The sequence below is a fragment of the Perissodus microlepis genome, chromosome 17, assembly GCF_051167445.1.
Source record: "Perissodus microlepis isolate ML-2025 ecotype Zambia chromosome 17, ASM5116744v1, whole genome shotgun sequence".
Taxonomy (NCBI): domain Eukaryota; kingdom Metazoa; phylum Chordata; class Actinopteri; order Cichliformes; family Cichlidae; genus Perissodus; species Perissodus microlepis.
Window position 1 is genome coordinate 11752494 of NC_140477.1, and position 25457 is coordinate 11777950.

A 25457-nucleotide genomic window follows, 5' to 3' on the forward strand; every position below is an offset into this window, starting at 1 on the left:
CTATTATGATAATCAATTAATTGTTCTCAGCCGTTAAAAAAGGAACACACCATGGCCATCCTGGTTTTGAACTAGAAAAAACAAAACAAAACTGAAAGTGTCAGCAGGAATTTATTATTATTTCTTTTGCAATTTAATATCATTGTGAAGACAAAGAGAGGTTTGTTAGCAGTCCAGTGTCCACAGCTTTCAAGATATCATTTTTAAAAGCTGTGTGACTGTAGACCCTGGTAACAGCTAACTAGATTCTTTAAGCATTTGATCTTTGTCGTCACAGTTGGAAGCAAAGGTCAGCATTCGCCTTGAAAAAGAAAACATATCAAGAGTGTTGTACAGTTTTTTCTCTCAGTATGACGCCACACAACATCACACAAAATATACTTCACTAGATTTGAATAAGAATCAGAATCCTTTTATTATCATTTAACATCAGATATTCAGTGAAATGAACAATGCTAACATCAGCATGTTGTAGTATAAACATCATAAAGCATCAAAGTTTAAGTATAGCCTTTGCCCTTCTGGGGACGTTGTGCTCTCTGTGCGCACTTGTTTAAAATGAAAACACCCGTTTGTTGCACCCATTGTATTGCTCTGTAAACAACTGAACAATTTTTTTCTGCACTTTTTTAAATCTGGGATTACTTTTCAGAAACTTCAGGTGAGTTGAGAATAGATGTTTTTTTCCTGGAGACGCAGTTGCCTGGTCTGTCTCTGTCCATGGTGCTGATTTATTCAAAATATGAACTCTGTGCTTCTGTGGACATCTCTCCTGTATTACCTCTAAACAGGCAAGAATTGAAAAGGATATGGGGGGAAAATTATTAAAATGAAACATCATTAGATAGTTTTTCACCTAAGTAGTGTTCTTAATCTTGAGTTGAATTTCCTAAAATAAATATGTTACTAAGATTAAAAGAAAAATCCAAACACTGGAAATGTTTTGGATGAGGAATGATATATTCTTTTCTCTGGTTGTTTATTTCATACACGCTATTTTAAATTGATTTGATCATTTCTGTCAGCATACACATCTTTTAAACCATATCCTCCACTCCCTCCTCCCCTTTCCTCGTTCCATGCTCACTGACTCGCCGTGCTACCTTAATATGATTTCCTCATCTTTATCTAGGAATTCTGAGGAGCTTGCAGGGATCTCTTTTATCACTCATCCACTCTCAGATTCCTGCACTTGCCTTTCTTTGCTATAAAAGGAGCTAACTGTGATGCCCTGCAGGAAAATATGTGGCAGAACTGCCATAATGGACATAACTGCGTTGCTCTATGTAGTAATGCTTCATTTCGTCGTGGATGTTAGCAAAGTCCTTCGACAAAAAAAGTCTTGCTCAGCAGCTAGTTTGAAGCTCGTACAAAAATTGTATGTAATCTCGTAATCTTGGTGACACTCACTAATGCTTGGTGTCTCTACTCATTCATGCACTTAACTCAGGGTGAACATGCTCAGAGCTGATTGAACTTAATCTGATCAGCTGTTCTTGAACTGTAAACTCAAAGTTGTCAGTCCGAATGTTAATTAACTCTAACTTCATGAGTAGACTCAGAGTTTGCTGAACCTGCTTCCTGGAATAGGGCCCAGAGCACTGAACAAATACCATCTTTATTCACATTATAGATACAGTGTAACAATCCTGTGTTAGGCTCCGGGGCAGATATTGTTGTGCAAGAGCAAACACAGCATCTCAAATTCTCTCACTAAAGTAACATAAAGACAACTGTAATGTCAATAAGCTTGAAACAAAAGAGAAAAGTGACTGGAAAGATCACATTATAACATCCAAACTCATTTACAGAATATATCATTGAGTAATTTTTTTTCCCGTGGACCAGCTTCCAGATATATCACACACACACACATATTTCAGTATGAGTGCATAATTTCCACATATAAATGATAACAGTGTTTCAGTCCTTTACAAAACTACTCACTTATAAGAAGTCCAGTTTTGGGGCCTTTTGCTCATCAAAGTCATTTACAGCCTTGCGGTATACTCATCCTGCGCTCTTCTAGCTTTCCTCTTTTGAGCACTACTTTTTTGCTTTGCTTGCCAAACATAATTTAAAATGCCACTGTGCGACTAACTACGCTTAAACAAATTAGACTTCTCCGAAAACAAATTGCTGCACAGTTGACATTAACAGGTTTACGGCCATTTTGCACAAACGACAAGGAGCAAGGTCAGGAAGTGCAAGTAATATATTTTTCAGCCCGCCACCATCAATTTTTTTTTTTTAGAAAAAGTGCCTATTTTAATAAATGGAGTATAAAATGACTGAGTAAGTATTTGCAGGGCTATAATTCAATTCAAAAGAAAAATGCAAAATGTGCCCATTTTGCTGTAACATTGTGAATATATGCATTCAGTACAATGTAAAGAAGGTTCTTTCCCACCAACAGACATCACACGATGTAACAGTATGCTAACTTTCAACTCTGTAAGCCTGTTATGAAATGCTTGTTTCAGGCTAAATAAGCTGTTCATATATCTGATATCTTAATATATCTGAGATTGTTGGCATAACCAAAATAGCCACACAAAGCCACCTGTGAACCGCATTTATAACTTATTTGGGGGTTTTTTTTAATAAAAAGGAAGAAAAATGTCCCATAAACAAATTAATATTTAGCAATTGTGAATACTGTAAAAGCCTAAGAAAGTGAGTGCATATACCAACATTCAAACTATATTGGCCCAATTTTGGCCAAAGACATCAGTCTGCATTGCAGTTCAGTGCAAGTGGACTGCTGAAAATCCCACTGTCAGCTGTCAGTGCCTCAAATTCAGGCCACTGCTGTCTTCAGATTGCCATCCTAACCAATGCTAGCACAGTGATTTCATGCTAGGGTAATCCTGAAAGTCTCCCCATAAATAAACTCTGTAGCAACACTGAGCTTGGGTTGAGTAAAGCAGTGTCTTAGAGAGTGACTCTGAAACACAGACAAAGCAGACATTTCTGGTTGTAAGGACTGCAAGGAGTTGAATAAGGCGAAACAGGGTGCATGCTGGTATCTTGTTTCCCCCACTGGCATTGGTTTTATTTGATTAGCTAGGAAGCTGGAAATATGCAGGTGTTGGTGGACTACAGCTATGAGACACAGGGCTGATGACTGATGGGAAGCAGATGTGTATGTGGGAAACTAATCAGGTGATGAGCTAAAATGGGAAATCCACAGTGGAAAACCAGTGGGCAGTGAGGAAATGCAGGCTTCAGGATCTCAGGAAACAGATTTTGATGCAAATCATAAGACACTGACGGGATCTTTTAACCAGTATGTCGGTCAAAAATTAAAATGCATTCACTGTATTTCTTCTCTAAAACAGCATCCAGATTTTTAAAAAACTTTTTTAGACATTAATGTTTTTAATGTAGGGTTTGCAAACTGTTGTCAACATTTTTGTGGGCTTTTAGAGACTGATAAATTCACCTGACAATAGAGGTTTCTCACGTGATACCATCCAACCATGGTCAAGGGTTATCTGCCTTATTGTATATAGTATAACGACCAGTCAAATGAGTTCATGACTGGCTGGTCAGAAAGGAAGGCAGACAAAGATTTACCAAAAAAACTAAGTAATGTCAAACTAACTTTGCAGCACTTAAAACACAGCTACAAGAAAGAGACATTAAACTATATTAACAAACAAATCAACAAACAAAAAACATAAATATATATATATATATATATATCAATTACTATAATCATATAAAAAATGCATTTTAATGCATTTTAACCAAGCTATGTTTGTAAAGGAAATAACACAGTTCACCCCATTAAGAGCATGAACAGTACAGAGGATGGACGTGGGGCTCACACCCCAACTAGCAACTAGGTACACCAACCTCATCCTCTAACCTTATTACTCTGCTACACTTTCATGGTGTTATACATATATGGTGTATAGGGATTTAGCCACTAGCCACGCTGGCTAAGCCACGATTAAAAAGTTGCTGTCATATATAGTGTTTTGTTCTACATTTAAACAATAACTAAAGTTTAAACAAAATATATGATTGCCTCTGTTTTGTTTCCACTCTTTTTTCACACAGAAACCCAACAGTACTACACCAGTTCTGCTGCCCAGCCCCAGAGGCTCCTGAGGGGGAGACCTCCACTGCCTGTGTTCCCAGGTAAGATGACTGCATCCTTGTAACATCTGCACAAATGTTTATTTTTTCCTTTTTCAATTTTTTTAAATGTAAGTTTATTTATTTGTTCAACTTTGATTGCAGCCACGTATCATGCATCCTTTTTATAGCAGTGCTGCCGTAGCTACACTAGTCAACACAAGTACCCCAGCAGTGCTATCTAAGTTGAAGTGGTTGTAACTGCTTCAGGTTCTTCCAGGACAAGGTGCATTCCATCCCCTTCATGATCTCATCTATCTTAAATAGACACTGAGCCACAGAGAGCGAGTCACGCCCCATGGTTTTAAATGTCCCTTGTCACAACAGCTTGGGTTTTGGGTCTTGTTGTGGTTGAGATTGAACTTGTTTCCTGAGTGAATTTAAGATACACTGGATACGATTTGTTATTTCCAGCGACTGTTAGTGCCATGTTTGTCAGGCTACTGCGATAAACACAATGAAACACAGTAATATGATCTATATCAGTAACATCCCATTTTCTGGACAATGGTCAAGTACTTGCGAAAACTGAACAACTGGGGAAATATTACATTGGATTTAGTAGGCAAAGCAGAATGATAATGCTGATGATATCTTTTTATGACAGATTAGCCCATGCAATTACTTAGTACTGGTGGTAAATTACAAATAGGCTCTTTATTTTAAATCAAGTTTTCCATGTAATTTGAAAGCTCTGAAGTCAGCTTGATGGGGTAATTTACACCCACTGTCCTGGGAAATATGAAAAAACACAGCAACTAATAATTAGCTGCTGTAATGACTGTACTTTTGTAGGACTATTTTGGCTAGGCAGTTTTGAGGACGCATAATAATCAATACTTAATGTTGTACAGGCAGTCTCTAAGATATATAATTAGACATGTAGGAACAAAAAAAATAATGAAAGGCTTTGACAAGGTATTATCTGGCCCCTTTCAAGCAAAATTGACAGTGCCTCCTGGTTATATTTTCCCCAAGTGCACTCTACCACCAGAATTTGAAAGAAAATTATGATATCTAGCCAAGGAGCATCAATAGCAATTAAGCCATCCGCCCCAAAATGGTTTGTTTGTTGTTGACTGCACGTGTCACAGAATTGCTTTGCCGCATTGTCTGAGCTTGGCAGAAAATAGCAGATAAGCAAACGCCCATTGATAGCAAATCATAGCCCCTGCAGTGCTGGACACAGTAAGTGGCAAAAGGCTGCAGACCAACACAATCACACTCTAAATACCTCTCAGGCCTGTGTAGTTGAAAAGCAGAGGAAGGAAGAGTTGTGAATATTATACAAGGTTTATTTGCTGTTTTGACAAAGCAGAAAAATGGGCTTCAGAAAGCCTGCCGACTTACTGAAACCCAACATCTTGTACTGGACCTTTTGTTATAAAAGTCACTTCAGAGCCTTTATTATTTAATACATGCTGTGATTCTATTGGAAGGGATTAAAGGTTCACAGGAGTGACTCTCATGGGTTTAAAACTGGTGAGGGGTGGGGCAATTCAAAGAGCAGAATTGATCAAGTTCTCCGGCTTGAACTTTACTTGATAGAGGGTGTTTGGGGCTGTTGTGTTTTGTGATTGTTTTGTGCTTTGGGGCCATTAGCAAAAGGTACAAGCGAAGTGCACAGCAGAAGGTCTTTGCTAACTTGTCAACCCCTCCATCCCTGCAAAACACCCCCTCCCCTCGGTGCCAGTATCTGAAGCAAACCACTTCAAAGCAGGACTCTCTGGGGCCCACACGGAAAGCAGCTTGTGGTTTTGTTTTGCCCTTTCTCGTTTCTTCTTGTTGTGTCTTATCTGTTTTTGAAAGCTGTATTCTGTTGTCGTTGATTTCTATATGTCCTCATTGTTGTCAGTGATTGGTCGATCATTTACTCACACGGCATCATCGCATCACATAACTCCACATGGCACCCACGCCTCATTGCATCCATCGTCATTCATGCTCACGTCATTCGGGCTTGTTTCTTCACTGTGGTCACACTAAGTTCAAAGAGCCATGTATGAATATTACCATGTAACTGAAGTCTTGAGTGTGTTTGTAAAACTGCCATAACACATACTCTGTGTACAGTAGGGTCTTTCCCATGTTGGAATCTGGTGCGCCTCCTTGTCGACACATGTATTGCATCTGTGTTCATGTGAAAAAAGGAAGTTCTTATCATGTTGCATGCTTCGGCTTGGCAGTGATCAGAACATAGCTCCCTGTCTGTGTGCGTGGGTGTGTGCTGATGTACATGTGTGGGTGGCTGTGTTTCACTTTGGTACACACATCATGAATTAATTAATATGCATGTAATGCAGAAAAATATGCAACACTGTCCATCTAATCAACAAAGACATCCATAATAACAGACTGCCCTATCACTTGTAACGAACACTTTGATTTCTTACTCGTTTTTCTTTACACCGTGCTATTCAGAGTTACACATTTTTTTCCCCTTGAGAACTGACTACATTCGTCGTGGCATAGATTCAACAAGTTTCTGAAAATATTCCTCAGACAGTTCGCTCCATATTAACAGGATAACATTACAATGTAGCTCCAGAATTGCTGGCTGCACATCCATGATGTGTATCTCTCATTCCACCACATGCCAAAGGTGCTCCTCTGTTGCCGTAGCCCATTTAGAGATGCTCTTCTGCATACCTTGGTTGTAATGAGAGTTTATTTGGGTTTCTGTTGCCTTCCTGTCAACTCAAAGGAGGATGACCTCTGACATCACCAGGGCATTTTTGCATAGATAGCTTCCACTTTACTGGATATTTTCTCGTTTTCAGACAGTTCCAGACTTTAAAGATGATTGGGTGGGGAAATCCCAGGCGATACTCAGAGAAACCCGTCTGCTACCAAAAACCATGCAATGTTCAAAGTGACTTAAAAGACCTTTCTTCCCTGTTCTTGAGCAGGTTGTCTTGTCCAAGCCTACCTGCCTAAGTACACTGAGTTGCTGCTGTGTGATTGGTTGATTAGATATTTGACATAATAATAAACTGGCTAATGAGTATATGTTTGTAACTGTATCAGGGAAGGCTGTAATTCAGAAATCATGAAACTTTTAGGAGATAATCCTTATATTTTTGACTTACCTCTGTCTTGATGATGATGATGCTCATTTTGAATTTAACGCCAGGAGCACCACTTATTCTTGTGTGTGCTGACATACATGTTTGTAGTAGTATTTCGCTATGGTACACATGGCATAGATTAGACATAATGCATAAAATGCAGGGAAACATGCAACATTGGCGATCAGCAAAGAAATCCTTAAAAATAGGCTGCCATGTCACTTGTACTGAACACTTGGATTTCTTACTTGTTTTTTTTTTCCATCCTTAAGGGTGAAGCATGCCATATATGCACTCACCAACCACTTCATTAGTTACACCTATTTCTACTGGGTTGGACCTTATTTTGCCTTCAGAACTACCTTAATTCTTCATGGTGTCGATTACATTTGTTTAACTATGGGCTACTTGAGCTTCGAGTTTCTTGGCTTTTTGATAAATTAATAACAATACAATTATGTCAAATAAGGTCAGCTTGAACTTATTGGCAATGAAGCAGTGGGTGTACAAGTTGACATTCTGTGGAGGATTATTCATGGTATGCATGACATGAGAGATAATCGAAAATCACAAATTACATTTAATCTAAAAATATTTGTGTCATGTCTGTCTGTCGTGATTTGACAGAGTTATGACTCTGACGAGGAATGTGAAATCTGACGCAAACTGCAAATGGTGCAGACTATACTGAAACAAGAGCGAGTTGTCTTCAGCGATAAAAGGGTTTCACAGCAGAAAAGACCTCATTAACATATAAAAAAGACAACTCATTGCCTCGTTGTGCATTGCCTCCGCTTCGGGATGAAGCCTCCGCTTCGTTCACTCACTAAACCTGACAAAGTGCAATCATTGATGTTTCATTAGCACCGCTCTTTCTACTCTGAGTAATTCAAGCCTCTGTGTCAGAGGGGTCAACTTAGAAAAGGGCAGCACCATGAGCCTCTATAAGAACTAATTGTACTGATTTGAAGCTTTGTTTGCTCTTGGTTTGTGCACGTCTTTACCTAAGGAGTTTTTTTCTGATTAGCCAGGAAGCAGGGAATACACTGGCATTCACAATGCTGTGAATATAGCATCATTTAAATGAGCAGAAAGTGGAAAGTTGAGAACTGAAAAGGAAAGTGAAGATTTTACTGTCACGTATAATGAGGACTCTGAGGAGGCTGGAAATTCATTGTGACAGTGTGGTCATTCTTGCCATGCATTAAGGAGGCCCCAGAGGGTTTAGAGACGATAGGTGATCTGTATTCGGGGTCACAAAGTCAGATATATAATCAGTCATTGGAGGGGGTGATTGGAAGGGATGGCCACAGCCTTTCAATTAGTAGTGTGAGCCATCTTTTGCTGGAGTGTGCTAAACTTGCACTCGGGAGTACTGTTGATACTTTTACAGTCCCATAGGGTACCTTAAGTTTAACTTTCTGCTTTACAGCAGAACTGAGAATTGCTGTAGTCAACACACAGGGCCTCGGGAACCTAATAAATGGAAGGAAAACATGATTATTAGAATATTGCAGCACAGAGAAAGGCACAGCAGAAGATGGCACTCGGAAAGATCCCCAATGGACAAGCTGCAGGTAGAATTTGCTGTGTGTACAATGATTGAGTTTTATTTGAGTCTCTAAGCCTGTAACTACAAATGCGTACCAATCATGAAATCTCAGCTAGTCAGCAGCCTATAGTCAATTGGTTTGATCTGAATGGAAGCACAACAAAAAACAGTATGCACTTCCTCTTAAAAACCCCTCCCAGAGCATACATTTATATTCACACTTTGATGCCACAGTGTGAAGTTTACTCAAGTGTTTGGGATCATATCCAAAATCATTTGTTACAAATGTTACAGGGAATCTGCACTCTTGCTTCTGAACTATTTTTTCATTTATTTGTTTATTTATTTTTTGCAGAAGGTGCTAACAGTAGTGCTGTTCTGTTCTGTTGTCAGCAGGTACATGGGTGGTGTTGCTACTACCAGTAGATCAGTGACAGTACACTAACTTTCTGGGCTCTGCTCTGCTTAATAAATTGCTAGACAGTGTTGATTATAATCGTCACCTAGAACCTATAAAGGCATTTGTGCAATTTCTGGCAGACTGACAGCCGGATGCAGCAGGGATGTCCCAAACACAGAGCCACCATAGAGACCGCGCACAGAAAAGACTAAATATATAAAATATTAGAGACACTATTGAAGTACATTCAACATTTAGTCCTTGTTTGTTTTCTTTCATCCCTCACAAAAGACCAGATCAGTTGGAAAAGATAAATGCAACTCATATATCAAACCATGTTTCCCACAAAATGTCACATGTCAGTTTCACTCATGCTGAGTTTGAAATATGAACTGCTTTTGCTTTGTTAGGTATACTCCATATTACTTTGTTCACCTTTTTTTTTTTTTTTTTTTTGCTCACTTAGTCACACATACAGAGCACCCATAAAGAAAAATTAAACATGTTCTGCCATAATAAGTTGTTCCATTATGTTGGATTAACAAAGAAGTGACACCATGAGTGCAGTGAGTCACCAGTTTGATGACCTTCCCCTTTCATGCTAGTGCAGATGACTGTGAGTTAATTGATTCCCAGCTTGTTGTTAAAAATAAAGTCATTGTGTGGAGAATCTCAAGGGAGCTAATTTATCTGTTTAATGAGTGAGCTGTCACTTGTTATGTTATAATAAGCGTAGGCAGTTACTTTAATAGGGCAAACGAAATAATATCGGAGCAGGCCTATATTGCATGTTGTTGACCATTTTCTGCAGTCAAGCAGAGGAACGAAATCTCGCCTCTGTTAAAAGCCTGTTTCAAACATGTGTCTGATTGTCTTATTCTGTTGTGGTAAACTAAACTATCATTTGAGGAAATATGGTATAGTACTGTTTGGCACTATATTAGTTCTGTGCTATTGCTCCCGTAACAATCCTTCAATAATCATTAAAAAGCCACGCTATAATAGCAACAAACTGAATTAATACTTGGAAGATAGCTATATATTTCTTTTTTATCAGAGATGATAATGATTTGTTTTTCAAAGCATATTTTAATTATGCAGCCAGCTATAATACATTAGCAGAGCTTGCAGATGGTCAAATTTATCACACCGAGCACTTTGGTAAATCTGACAGCGCCTGCTGTTTTGACAGTGTTTATCTTAGAAAGCTGGTAAATCCAAACAAGGGGGCTCTTGCTTTCTTAACAAGCTTAGAAAGCCAAATACTTTAAAAAGGCATGGAAAATGACTTTGATATACTGCTGTCTGGCCTTGTAGACAAGGAGAATAATGTAAATACCCTGCAGATATAGGCGTTGCAAGCGGTGAGGTTCTTTCAGCGACATTATAAGAGAATGACATACTCCTCAAAGAATCCTGAACTGAAGTCAAGGGGAGATTACCACAACTTTATAACTTCCAAGGAAGAAAGAGTTTTTAAAACCTTGTAAAATATTTCAAAATAACAGTTCAAGTAAATGCCCAAAAGCATTCAAAGGTAACAGCAAATATTTCGTTTTTAATCAAACAGATTTCATTTATGCATTGCAGTTCACCACAATTAGCATAAAAATGCAATTTTCATTCTTGCAATATAAAGCCATTTTACTGTAGTTAAACCATTTGGGCCAAAAAATATGGTACAATTTATTAAATCTGAGTGCTGTCACTTTTTGTCTTTGTAAAAGAAATAGCACAGCTCAAGAGACACAATTTTCCTGTCATTGTTGTGTCATGCTGGAACCATAATGATGATGCTGATAGGTTTGTAAACACTTTTTTGGTTCCAGAGTTAAAAATAAACTGACCAGTCAGCCTTTGGCAGGTGACGGCGCACATTTTTGGCACGATATGTGATCGTGTTGGCAATTCGGCTGCCGAACAGACTGCTTTTCCCCACCACTTCACAGTGCTTACAGGAAGACTGACACATTGCTCACTATCTAAAGCCCCTTTAAATTAGTTATCCTGCAGTGCATCTTACAAGTGACATGCACAAACATACACACACGCCAACATCTTAATGAGGTATCCAATGCTCATTAGCTTACACAATCTGCCATTTAATTTTCAGGGAGCAAATTAGTTAGCTTCTTCGTGAAGTTTCATCTTAATGAACACATGACAATTAAAAAGAGTTTATTTAAGGAAGCTGTTTGTTTTTTTGTTTTTTTGGTTGTTGCTGGGCAGTATCTCTATTCCGCCATCCAAAATTTAAATGTCTGATTTATTGATAAAATTAGACCCAATCCTTTTTTAAATCCCATAGGCTAATCAAGATTTACAGCCTTATCTTTTATGATGGGTTATAAAGAATGATTAAGTAGAGAAGAGGAAGGGTCACACGTTGCAAGCATATGACTTTACAGAAATATAAAAAAGAAGGACAACACATTTGGGTCATTGCCCATCCAATGCCCTTTATCGTCAGCACTAATAAAACAAATGCCACGAGTGGTTAAGATGAAGCCGACACCTCGAAAGATGGCACTGGGGAGAGTTATGGTGTTTCAGCGGGAAATTAATTCACCTCAGATCATGGCATGAGTAAGACAGCTGTGTCATCTCAACAAGACATCTTTTTTTCTGTAATTAATCACTGGAATTAATAATAAACTACACTAATTACCGGAGTCCTGCTGTCTGCCAAATGGAAAGGTGAGGCGGCATGAATAAGGACACAACAGGTTATGCTTTGCCACTTTGGGGAGAAACCCAAATAGAGTTTCTATCTGTTGAGAGAATCTGGCAGGAATACAGGGACCATGATGCATTGAGGTAGACAGGGGAACTCATTCAGTGATTGATCTGTTTTGTTGGAGGACGTTCAGGGGCATGTTAAAAAGTATGCCTAGAGCCTCATTTTTTTGTCATTCAGGATTTGGCCTTGAGATGCGTGGGGGAAGTGGGGCACACGCTCTCATCAGCACACCTATTCAAGGCTGAACTCGTTAAAGTGTAAGACCGCAGATGCTTTTGTCCTCACACGCGGCGCTAGTCTCACCTGTGCAGCTGCGAATGAAATTTCACACGTGGTGTCCTTAATCATCAAATTTCCTTCACCCTCTTCACACCATAATTTAATATTTGTCCTCCCCTTCTTCTGCCTCTGTCTCTTTCTGTGTTGCCTGCCATGGCTGGGCTACTGCGTTGCCTCGGCTAGCGAAAGTGACCTTGTCGGCAGTCGTCATGGGAACAGAGGGCACAGCAGAAACATACAGCCTAGCATTCAGATACCTCCTGAGTGTCTAAGCATTCACATGCATTGATCCTCCTTTAAAAAAAAAAAAACCTTCCTCGTTGTAAGCCTTAGCTTTTTATTTTCCTGTCTTTCTGTTGCCATCTTCCCATTGGGGTAAAGGGCTTTGCCTCTTGGCCAATCAGAAGCACTCTGTCAGTGTCATTATCCTCTGGGGTCCATCCATTCAGCTGTTGGTTTTTGTTCCAGTTTATTCCTCTTTAAACACATCCTCTGGGACTTGCGCAGCCTAAATTCGCTTGAAAATTGAAATACAGCATTGTAAATGAATGAAAGGAGCTTTAAAGAGTGCGAGTGCTTGGAGTAATTTCTAATTAAAGTGATGCTCCGACTAATTTATTTTTACCCTAAGGCCTGCTTAATGCAAAACAGCTAAGACACCAGATCTCTTCTTGCTCAGCTGCATGATCAGAGATGTTGTGCACTTGTTTTGTCTCATTTAATATACACAAGCACACAGAAAGAAGACTCTTCGACTTTGCATGGTGCATTCGTGCACAGTGTCGTGTCAGCCTGTAGGTACTCATGGATTCTTCTGATCTGAGAGTTTCTCCTCCTCTTTTCTCTTGGTTTTGCTGCTTATCTCAGCATTGTGAGGCAAGTGGAAGGTTTTATTGCAGAGGTGATTTAATAAAACCACAACATTTTGATGAAGTTGCTGCAGGATCTTTCATGCACCCAGCGCCTGCGTGTGTTTGTGTGTGTGCCTGAGCTTTGAAATGTTTGCATCTCAGTGTGTATCAGCAATCTTTTAAGTTTCAGCCGTTGTGTAAATGTCAAGGACGGGTCCTTAGATCTTCCCTGATGCATGCAAACTGCTGTGAAAGCCAGAATGCTGACAGTAATGCAGCGGATTGACACTTTTAAAGAGGCACTCTGAAATAAAAGACAGTAGATAATGAAAGTTAGTTTACAGGTCATTTGGAGTGCAGCTCCGTCTTTTAAAACTGTTGAGTCAAGTTGAGTCAATTTACCACTTGAATGATGTCATAATGATGTCAGCTAACTGAAGATTTGCCTAGAGGAAAGGGTTTAGGTAAAAATGTGTTTGTGTTTAGTCTATTTTACTGTATACTGTATATATTTGGTAACAGTTGCTTCTCGGATAAAGATGTCACATGAATATATGATCATCTTTTTGACTGCATTCCATTGTCATACTCTTTTTGTAGTTTTGGGTTCTTATAGTAAACCAGTTTCTAAATGGCCTATTTTTTTTATTTTGTCTTGTTCCAAAAAGACACTGGACCTCATTTACTAATATGTGCATGGAAAAGTTCTTACCCCACACAAAAAATGGTAAATGGCCTGTAAATGGCCTGTATTTGTATAGCGCTTTTCTAGTCCCTAAGGACCCCAAAGCGCTTTACACAACCAGTCATCCACCCATTCACACACTGGTGATGGCAAGCTACAAAAAAATTCTAGCATTGGATTTATTAAATCTGCACACTGTTTCCTCACTGTTTCACAAGAAACTGAAACAACTGTGTCCAAAGAGGAAGACTAAAATAACAGAGTTTTTGAATATTGTTTCCCCTAAGACAGTCAGTGAGACTCAAGTAAAAAAAGACATGAAAACTATCAAAGCTGATATGAAAAAGACTAACAGATTACAAGGAAAAGAACCAGGAGCACATGATTTGTCAGCCTTAGATGAGAAACTCACCACAAAGAACAAGAAAAGAGTGTAAGTGATGAAATCCAGCCATGATGTGCCATTTTTTGATATACAGAATTTAAGATGAGATAAGATGGAATTTAATTATTAATCTTTTAATATAATTCTTAGCATTTTGTGATTCATGGTGTTTTGGAAAACGGTACATATAAGAAATAATAATAATGACATTAGTAATAAATATTATCATTGTTATTATGTTAAAAATAATTGTGTACGCACTGTGAGTAAATGAGGCCCCTTTTTCTCCTAAACTCAGCAACTGAGAGAACCTCAAGCTGCTACAAATAAAACACATCCTAAGCAGGAAATCATAATGCTGTTTGATAAATGGATCATATTTCTGCTGCAGAGCCAGTGCTTCGTTTTGCTGAAAATTCTTCTGTAATCAGTCACAAATGCAACATTCATTTTTGATTTTCTATATAGGTGGAATGTGAAAAAGTAAACAAAAGAAATACCTAATACAGGGCTTTCCAACCCTTCCTGATTTGATCATACTTTACCAGTCTTTGACACATGTTTGCAATGGCTCTGGTCATTTCTAGAAACTGGCTCACACTTCTCTGGAGGCACAGCAACTGCCATAATATCTACTAAAATATGCTGCAGGATGACTTGTTATGGAGAAATAACCATTCTGTGCTGGCAGAGTCACCGCAGGGAAATAATACAATAAATATACATTTTCCTTAATGTTTTCCATTTTTCTGAGAAAAAACGAGACAGTCATTATGAGCTGAATTTCTATTTCGATTATGGTGCCTTTGGTTCTCAAACTGAATACAGATTATTGATTCACATGCACCTCAGATGGATGCGGTATTCTTGAACCCCATCCTATAACTTTCGATAATAAAGATCTTGAGTACAATGCCAGAGCTTTATGATATATAGGCTTGTGAAACTTAGTAGCCCTCTTTTTCCCACTATCTTACAAATCCCCTTACACACACCTGCAAGCACACAGATCCACACGATGTGCTCTGGCAGCACTAATGCTTTCCTTTTGTTCCTTTCTCCTATTAGTGTTCATCATTTGAGCAGTCCCAGAATGTCCATAGCTCTATTTTACAGACAGGTCAACAGTCTGACGGTGCTGTGATAAAATGCACATTGCGAGTAGGTGATTGTTTGTGCATGCAAGAGACAGTGCGCACTGACTGGAAATAAAAGGGAGCACAATATCCAAGGATAATTATCTGATCTCTGCATGTAGCTGTCCCTCTAAATTGTCTGCAGCTCCCCAAATGGACAAAGCATTTCCCCTCTGGACAGCAGGGGGTGCTGATGAGGAGCAGACGGTCTGCCAGTCAGAGACATCTGCCTGTCCACATGCTGGCTGCACATTTTGTCCTGACCTTTTAGTTTTTGGCCATCTGCCTATATTTTTTAACCACCACCTTCCCACATATAGCAATCCTTGCTCCATCTGTTAAACTGTAAAGTTTAAATTTGAGTCCAGTGGCCATGACTTTTTAACTTATAGTTAATGTAAACTTCTTGCCTTACTGTGCAAAAAAAACCCCCAAAAAACAAACAAAAAAAAACCCTGCCAAATTTCCAAAAAGCAGACATCTGGCACTTTCATTTGCCCTGCCCATCTGCTCCAGAGGTAACTGAGAGGACAGAGTGTGGGCTGTTTATCTCTGTCAGCTCAGATTAACAATCTGCTTCTTCCTGCAGCACATGTCAGGTACTACGGTACTAAGATGTTCTAAGAATGTGAGCTTTGTTCTAACTTGGTAGTAGTAGTAGTAGTATGAGTAGTATCTTAAATCAGGTTCTTCATATGGAAATGAAGAATTGGGTATATTAAATTGTTAATCTAAATTAGTTTAAGTAAAAACAAGAAGCTGTTGGAAATAGCATTAGTATTATTCTAATGTCACCATACTTTTCAATGTTGGTTTTGAATATTTCTGATTTTAATGTGTGAATTTGATGTGGGATTGATTTGAATCATGTGTCAGGTTGGTAAATATTTTTGACTGAGAACCGCCAGGTCGGAAATGGAAGGATAAGATTAGCGAAGGAAATTCAGAATAAAAGACAATCTAGTGACATATTGAAGTGATAATAGATAGCTAGTAAATATAGTTAGTTGGTAATAAGTTATGAGTAAAACTGATTCTAACTCAGTAATATTTTAGGAAATTCTTTCTTTAATTAGTGAGTAATTGAAACTACTGTAAGTTGGAAAGTGAGACACTTGATTGACATATGATCTGGTGTTTAATATATTAGATGGTTACCTAGGGAACTATAGCCAGAATGTCTGTTAGCCACTACCAAAGGTTGTATTATGAGCAAAGTGATTTGTAAGCACAGAGCTCCAAAATTCCATGGTCAGTGAGGTGGCCTGTTGTTAAATCTCCGACTCTTTATTGACTTCATACTTGGTATGACATTATTATGCTTACTTATTTTCCTCAGTCAAAGGGCAAGCCATGGCGGAGGTATTTTTTTAACTGCTGCCTGGTAGTGTCCTTTTGTCTGTCAACAAGACCACCCAGCTAATTTTCATGAAACACATTGCGAAGGTGAAACATAAGCATAGGAAAAACCCATAATGCAAGTATGGATCACTTTATCTAAAATTACAAAATAGGGCATAGGTATTAATGGAGGAATGTGCTCTCCGAACTCCTTCCTAATTAATTACTGTGAAATTTAAAGTTCCAAAAATGGCAGTTCCCCTAATGCCCACTCGAGGCAGGGTCCAAAGCTGATCAATCCCCAAAGACTCCATGTTAAAATTCCCAACTTTCCACCATTAAGTATTCATCATGATTTTTTCCCCTTTTGGATGTCCTGTAAGATTCACCTACTCTAATTAAATTCACTGAACTAGACCTCCTTGCTATGCTGGTGACTTTCAGAACATTTAAATTAAATAACCTGACAAATAATATGACCTGCTGTGAAGTATAGCAGTTTCAGTAAGTGAGGTTCTACCATTTGTTAGTCTGTTATTTATTGCTAGTCTGCATGTATGTGTGTCTTTGCATTGTACCACTACAGTTTATTGATCCATAAACTCCACCAATCCATCCAATTCAAGATTGCAAGGGGAAGCTGCAGCCCATATGTCATAGGGTTGTCAAAGGGCAAGAGGCAGGGTTTACCGTGGGACCCTGGGTACACACACACACACACACACACACACACACACACACACACACACACACACACACACACAGAATCATTCATACACACCAGTTAGAATTACCAGTTAACCCAATATGCATGTCCCTGTCAAAGTGCCTGGAGAGAATCCACAAAAACACTGACAGAACATCTAAACTAAACACAGTTGCTGATGCAGCTTGCTATCAGACTTGCTAGCAATAGGGAACTTTGGACACTACCCTGTCTTGCATATATGTTCACTTATTACACAGAAGAAAACAATATTTTCGCAGTCAAAGCGCTAATTCATATTCAATTTACTTTTTTTAAATGAGTACTGTATATCAAACTTTTTTATACTGTCTAAAATATAATACTGTCCATCACCTGATGGCTAACCAAGCCCAATAGGACTCCTCCTTCAGCTTGATGCCTCTCTTCTGGAATTACTACCATGTCGGGCACCAACCACCTTGCGGCCACAGCTCCTTGCAGCAGCCTCAGCTATAGAGGTGCAGGACATCCATTCTGACTCAATGCCTCCATCAGAATGCTGTTGAAGACCTCCTGAACCAAGGCCTCTGCCATGCGTCCCCAGTTCACCCTCACTATACGTTTGAGTGTGCCAGGTCTGTTTGGCATCCTCCCTCGCCACCTGATCCAACTCATGGTGATCAGTTGATAGCTCAGCGCCTTTCAAGAACATACAGCTGCGGATGTCCAAGCTGTTTGTTGAGGTCAGTATCTCTTAACCTCACGCACTAACTCACGTTCCCTCCCCAGTGTTCCCGGAGTTGACATTCAGTTGTCCCGCTCATCAGCCTCGAAAGCCCTGACTGCCGCAGAACTCACAATAATGTCATGAAAGCATTTTTAAAAAAGGACCATGCAAACATGGCCAATAACGTTTCATTCTAAATGTCTTCTCTATACGTGTAAAATTAATTAATTCTTTCATTTTAATTACAAGGTGTCTATATACCTTTGAAATGATCTGCAGAATGATTTAGACACAAAACAAATTTCAGACAGTGTGGTACCTCTAAATTAAGTTTGTGGGATATGATCTTTCGAGAAATGCAGACCAAACTGTTGTTGTTTGTATTTATTTAATAATAATAATAATAATAATAATAATGCATTTTATTTGAGGGCGCCTTTCAGAAACCCAAGGTCACCTTACAAAGAACAAAATTAATAAAAGGAACAATAGTCATAAAATACATAAAATAAGTTAAAATTGCAAAACAGAGCTTGACAACAGATAAAATCAGCACTAAAGCGAATAAACCAGTTTAAACAGATGTGTTTTGAGCTGTGTCTTAAATACGCAAAGGGAGTCAATATTCAGAGCCGGGGAGCAGAGTGACTGAAAGCTCTGTTCCACATAGTAATAAGGTGTGAGGAAGGAACAGTAAGCTGAATAGCAGATGATGATCCGAGAGGTCGGGAATTTAAACAGCAGGTCTTGTAGAATTTACTGGAGTCAACACCAAGTACTACTGGAATTCCTTTGAGGACAACAGCATAGTACAAGTCTAATAGCAGAAGATAGAAAAGATCAGCAAAAAAAACAATTTCCCCAAGCTAAAGCGCAAATCAAATGAGAGGTAAAACGGGTTGGTCTAAAGTATGATTCCTGAATACACTGAAGATTAGGAATATATTAGAAAACCAAAATATTTACCACTCATTTGACGTTTTTCTGTCCAACAGTTGCTTTTCTAGACTTACAAGATATTGATGTAATGTGGGGAGAGCTGGTCTAGAGGGTCAAAAAAAAAATTATATATATATATATATTTAGAAACCAATTTGATTTTTAATGGCTGTGCATGGAAACAGAAAGTGCATATAGTACTTATTGATAAAAACAGACATTTAAAAACATCGTCTACCGCTATGTCTGAATGTGTGGTATTGCCACCTTTGGTTTAGAGACACGTGTTTTTAAAAAAGATGATCTAAATTAAATGTAATTATTGCAAGTTTATTAAAAGTCAACTTCCAATATAGACAGTTGCTTTATTTTCAACTATAATCCAACCTAGATTTGAAACACACATCAACAGGCCACTAAACTGGTTTTAAATTTGGCTCTGACTTTTCACGACAAAACTTGTACAATTTTTAATAAAATAAACAGTGCTATGACTACTATTATTAAAAATGTAATCAAACAAAAATGTTGGTTATTTAAATGTAAAAACAGCTGGCTTATGTTGCTAAAGAATGGCTAGATTTGATATTAAGAGATGACACAGATATTCAAAAGCAGCCACAACGTAAATAAATGCATAAGTTAATAAATAAATACATCTAATAATAAATATATCTAAGAGTCACCTGCTTGTAAACATTTTTTCAGACTTGCTAGCCTGCTTCACTTTATCTTATAGGTTCTATTTAAGTGATTTCTTGATTCAAAAGGTCCGGTTGACTGTAGCTAGTGAGGGGTGGGAGAGAGACAGGGTCACGCAGCTTTTTTTCCTTAATAAATTAAATTTGTATTTTAAGATTTATTTAATTTTAAAATCTGCTTGGTGATCTAATATGTCTGCGTGTTACAAGCATGCAAAGGGGGGCAAATACTTTTTCAAAGGACTGTCTAAAGTGTTAATAGCTACCGCTTTCTCTCTGTTTTAGCTAGCTGTGCTGAGCTAACCTATTGTTAACTATTTCTTATACTCATCTGACTTATGTAATGCTATCCCATGCTACTGTTGTTTTTCTTGTGGCTTTGTAAGCCTGACATTAGATTTTATAGAATTGGTTTTCTTTTTTCATTTCAGCCAGTGAGTCCTCTATTTAAAAAAAAATCTATACTTTAAAACACAGACAGCTCATGACCGTTTTCAAATTGCTACTAAGCCTCTGACACCTAAATCTTAAAGCCCAGCACTTACCCATCCTTGATTGTGTCTCGGCGTATGTGGCACATTGCACATCTGGGTTTGTTGGGTTCTTCCAAATAACTACATGATCAGAAGAGTCAGGTGCTAAAAGAGAAAAATGGCAAAATGTGCTATATTTGGCTTTCGCTCCTGTTCACACAAACACTAAACAATGTAGTGATCTAACAGAGTGGAGGTTGTTCACCACGATGCTCTGTGAAATGACTTTAGGTACCCCATGTGTGGGTGACTCTGTCACGTTCAGCATACATCACCGGGTAGAGTCCTTGTCCTTGACAGCTAGCCGACAGCCTCATGACGGTAGATCAACAAGAAAAAGAGAGGAGAAGAGGAGGTGGTAGAGGAAGAGGAGAGGACACGGAAAACTGCTGACAAGGCTACCTCGCTCTGCTGTCACCTCGCTCCATGTAATGAGAGACGGGGATGACGAGGAAAGTGAGTGGGAGTGAAGGGCCGTGGTTTAGTTTTGAGAATGAGCTGGAAGGAATAGTGAGATTTAATGATGTAGGTACTTGTTTCCAGAGAGATAATATCTTATTTGAATGGGCTTTGCTTTTCCGTTTCACTTGTCTGTGATCAGTACAGAAAATATTGAGCAGCTGGGTAAGATAAGACTTTATGTGAAAGATGTATGAGCTTAAAATTGGCTTTTGTCTTTCCCCATTAATTTATAATATGTGAACCACCTTCGGACCATTCATTGCTGATGAAAGGAAATGAAAGAAGGCAACATTTAGTCATGCTTTTGTGCACAATGCAGCTGTTACCATGACTTCAGTGATGCTCTTTATTTATTTATTTGATTTATTTTTGGTGGGAAGGGGGAAGGGTGGGGGTTGAGTCATCTTTGCAGTGTGCATGTCAGACTGTCATACCCTGTCAGTTCTAGCTTTGCTTGGAAGAGGTGATGGGTGGTCATCATGCGTTACTTCAGACCAGTGGTGCCAGTCTACACAGATTTTCCCTTTTTATCAAGATATGGTTTAATAGACCTCAAATAAAAGGACAAATACGAAGCTGAAAAAAGTGCTACTGACTCATAGGTGGCGCTAATGTGGCTTGAGTCTTTAATGTTCCAGGCATTGTTAGTATGTGGAGACTCTGCAGCAGATCAGACCTTTCCTTTTCATTGAACTCTTTCAGCCCACCTGGTCATAAAACGCATCATTAGTTTGTTTCTTTAGGAGCCTGCTAAGCCCATTTCGACATAGACCTGCTTTGACATTACCAATCAGTCTGGCCACTCAGTAACAGCCCACATCATCTCCAAAGAAGACCACAGCTGGAGAAAAGAATAAATGTGAAATCCCACACTGACATAGAGTGACTCCCATTCTGGTTTTTAAAAAAATCTTCACATTTCACTGAGATGTAATTGAATTTTGCCCAGTTCTTATCATCCTGGTGAGGGGATAGCATCTTGCCACTCTCTGTGGAGTCAATGGAAACATAAGATTGGCCACAGCTGGAGTTTCCTTTTTTTCCACCCTGGAATAACCAGAGTGAAATATTTTTTTTCACCATTCCTTTAAAAGCAATTTCACCGATGAGGAGATACTGAAGTATGAGTGTGTGAGAAAAGTGACAGATAATGGAGAACGTGGCATGGAGCGAATGGTGTGCCTGATGCTAGACCATGCCTCTCCTGCCTTGGCTCCATTGTTGCAATAAATGACCTCTTCACTCAATTTTTTTTTCCTTTTCGTAACACCAAGTGCTGGTGACAAATAAACCCCGTAAGAAGGAAATTAAATAACTTGACACTGAAACTCTGAATATAATCATCTCTAGAAAAACTAATGTTAGTTGTTCACTGAAACAGTTTAAAATGACCTCATTTGAAGGCAGCAGTGTGACCTTGAACATTTAATCAGTTGCGGTAAGAGCAAGTGTACAGTTCAGAAAGTGCTTTGACATTATGGGGTATAATATAATACTATAATAATATAGTATAGTATAATACTATAATAATATAGTATTATATTACTCATGTAATTTTTCTGTCTTTTATGTTAAGCACTTGGTATACCGCTGGTTTTTAAATGTGCTCTATAAATAAAGATTGTATTGTATACATAGTGTGTGTGATACAATGAACAAGGTGCATGTTTGTGTCATGTGTATATCCATGTGTATATATTTGGCTTTATCAACTATTTGGTTGTACTGGCTTGAGTCTGTGTATAGGTGTGCCCACTTGTGTGTTTTATTAGACATAGACTTGTGCCTTTATCTCTTTATCTCTGCATACAACAAGCAGATCATCTTGTATGTACAGGACAGCTTTCACCTTGTGTGTGTTGGGTAGTCCACCGATGTGTTGACAATTCTCTTTAACATTCTATATTTGCCTTTTCTACACTTATGGTAAAAGAAAGTAAGTCCACTCTCAAGACCAAGGTTTTACATACTGTATAAGTAGAGAACAAAAAGACCAGGTTCTAAAATTATACAAACCTCAGTTAAACAACGGGGTTTGGGACGTACGCTCCTGGGAAAATTTTAACTATCTTGAATGTTTTCCAGTTGTGAAAAATCTTTCACACTGTAGAATGATGGAAACTTCAAATTGTTTGGAAATAGACCTTTAATCATCCCCAGACTGATGGGCAGCAACAGCTGCTTCTTTAAGAGAATTGCTCTTGTCTTTCCTCCTTGGCATTATGTTAACACACCTGAGTGCTCCAGACCAGCAGCCTGTAAAACGAGATGTTAAACTTTAGAATTAAGAGAAGGTGTACTTTCTTTAAACCATGACTGTATATTTAGCATTGAAGCAAAAGGGTTTAATTTGTAAATGTATGACTTTTATTATTACTGAAAAATATCACAGCCAGCTGCTACCAAGACAAATGCCTTAAATCCAACAGATGTAATCCCCCGTCGGCTGACTTTGAGCAGCATCATTAGCATAATGATAAATCTACTAACAAAAAAGCAGATTGCTTAAAGCTCCAACTTTACTGTTTTAGCTTCTTCTCACTGCTCTCATCTGTCATTTTGCAGGTCTTATACCCTCACTAGATGCTACCTGTCCAGCATCAACTGAATGTCTGTCAAACTTAGTGGCTAGCTAGAGAATAGTTGCACTTCCCTTAACTGATGTTGGAGAGCAACACAAAGCTAAAAAGTGATTGAATATTAGACTTGGATGGGTGATAGCAAGCAATCATCAGTGAGTTTCATAAGACTGTGTTGTGTCAACAGTTACTGCTCAGAATAAACTGGCCCAAAACCCTTAAACAAGGTAGACAAACTTGATGACAAAATTTGTATCTCAGTGGTTATACACAGAAAAAAAATCATGTACACAAAATAAAAATATTGCCAGACCAACTAAGCTAAAAAGATCTCCAACCCCTCCCTCTTGGTCCTCGGTCAAGCCACTGAGCCTCAAGTTGCTCCATTGGTATTGGTGTGAGTCTAGATCTATGAGCAGCAGAGGCTTTGTAGTAATTGCTGGACTATGGTGGCCAACATTACACGATGCTACTTCTATAGAAAAGGTTAATTTTAGAATGATTTTAAATCAATGTATTTGAAAAGAGTAAACATGCTGAATGCATGTATGCATTTTCTCTTTTTACTGTGATATCTGTCATGTAGCATATTTTTCTGATGAATCATTCTGATATTTTTTAAGGGGAAAAATGATTGGGAGCTGCAAATTTCATGTCAGTTCCTGGCTCGGGCCTTTCATCTACAGCATTTTTACCCAGTATACCTTCATCTCTGTCTCCATTGGTCCATATTCTACAGTATATCAGTGCAGTTGAGCCTCCATTTCAGTACCTCAGTCTGCCTTTCATCCTTTTTGTCTAAATAATTCTGGAAATTTGTGTATTTTCATCCCCCGTACTCTTCTGTTCTCTGTTAGGCTGTAATCTCTTAGACAATCAGTTTCAGCACTGTATTGATAATCCTCTCAGAACTCATCTTTATTCTTCATACAACAAAGTTATTTTTAACCATTGGGGAAATTTCTCACTCACTCAGTATTTTGCTCTGTATTAATATTTCGATTGAGCAGTTTCATTTTCATTCCTCATGACACGTGTGTGAGCCTCTCAGTAACATTGGTGACTCAGTCTAAATAATGCCTGATAAGGCTTCATTCTCTGACTCTCCTATTCTGCTATAATGTATAGTTAACAACTGCTGTCGAAAAATTAAAAACACTTCCAGATTATCAAAAAAAAAAAGAAAAAAGATAGCACCCAAATTACCAATAAACTTTAGCAAATTCTGATATATTGGAAGGCCCTAAAACTACCTCCAGAGTCACGTAATATTCAAGAAACACAGCTCTAATACATACAGCTTTGCAGAATACACTACATAAAGTATTGCCTCAGGTTGCACACACATGTTCCCACTGCTTGAGGAAGATTGTACATTCACATTCAACTCCATAACCTGCTCTAAATCCTGGCCAATTTTTTCCTCATCATTGTGTCCTTGACCAAGGCACTGGCTGATATCAGGAGCTGGTTCTGCAGTTGCCCACCATTTCTAATATTTAGAACAGGTTAAATTAATATCATGAATTTTTCTAAGGATCAAGGAGGAAAGCCATCCTTGTCCTACACAATGTAATGGAAACAAATGGACTACTCTAAATGTAACTTAGATTTAGTTAACCTTTAAACATCCACCAAGGTTAGAGGTAATGTTAGTAATTCATATTCTTGAACCAATGAACTGTTTTGCTGAGATGCATATGAGACTTGATTTGATAGGTACCATCTTTTACTTCCTGAGTATTTGAGTGAGGCTCTATTTTTCTCAAGATAAAAAAACAAAATAGACAATAAGGCATCTGTAGCATTATGCTAATGCTAAACTAGCAAACAACAGAGTGGCAGACAGTTGGGAGTAGTCCACTAAAGCAGCGGCCCCCAACCTTTTTTGGGCCACGGACCGGTTTAATGTCAGACAGTATTTTCACGGACCAGCCTTTAAGGTATCGCGGATATAAGACAACAAAATAAAATGATACGACCATGACAAAAACTGTGGTATTTTGTAAATATAATAATAAACATGAATTCATTGTGTAATTGTGTAACTTTATTAGCAGCGACCTCCTGAAAATGGGCCAACAACCTTGAAAGTAACATTCTCCTCTCTGCCCCTTAATCCTCTCTGGTCGCTATGGTAACGCGTAAATATTTCTTTCAAAATAAGACACACAAATACAACATGGGAAAAGACCGAGTTAACGATAAAAACCCTGAAAACTATCAATTTCACACCCAAGCCTCA

At 38.4% G+C, this 25457-nt stretch overlaps 1 protein-coding gene across 2 annotated transcripts in view; it reads left to right on the plus strand.

The window, feature by feature from the left end:
- The window catches only part of iqsec3a (IQ motif and Sec7 domain ArfGEF 3a), a 119008-nt gene that overhangs the window by 19488 nt on the left and 74063 nt on the right, over positions 1-25457 (plus strand). For both annotated transcript variants that reach the window (XM_084909545.1, XM_084909544.1), the window contains exon 2: positions 4069-4149. In XM_084909545.1, coding sequence (XP_084765671.1) covers positions 4069-4149 — 81 coding nt within the window. The remainder of the gene's footprint in view (positions 1-4068; positions 4150-25457) is intronic.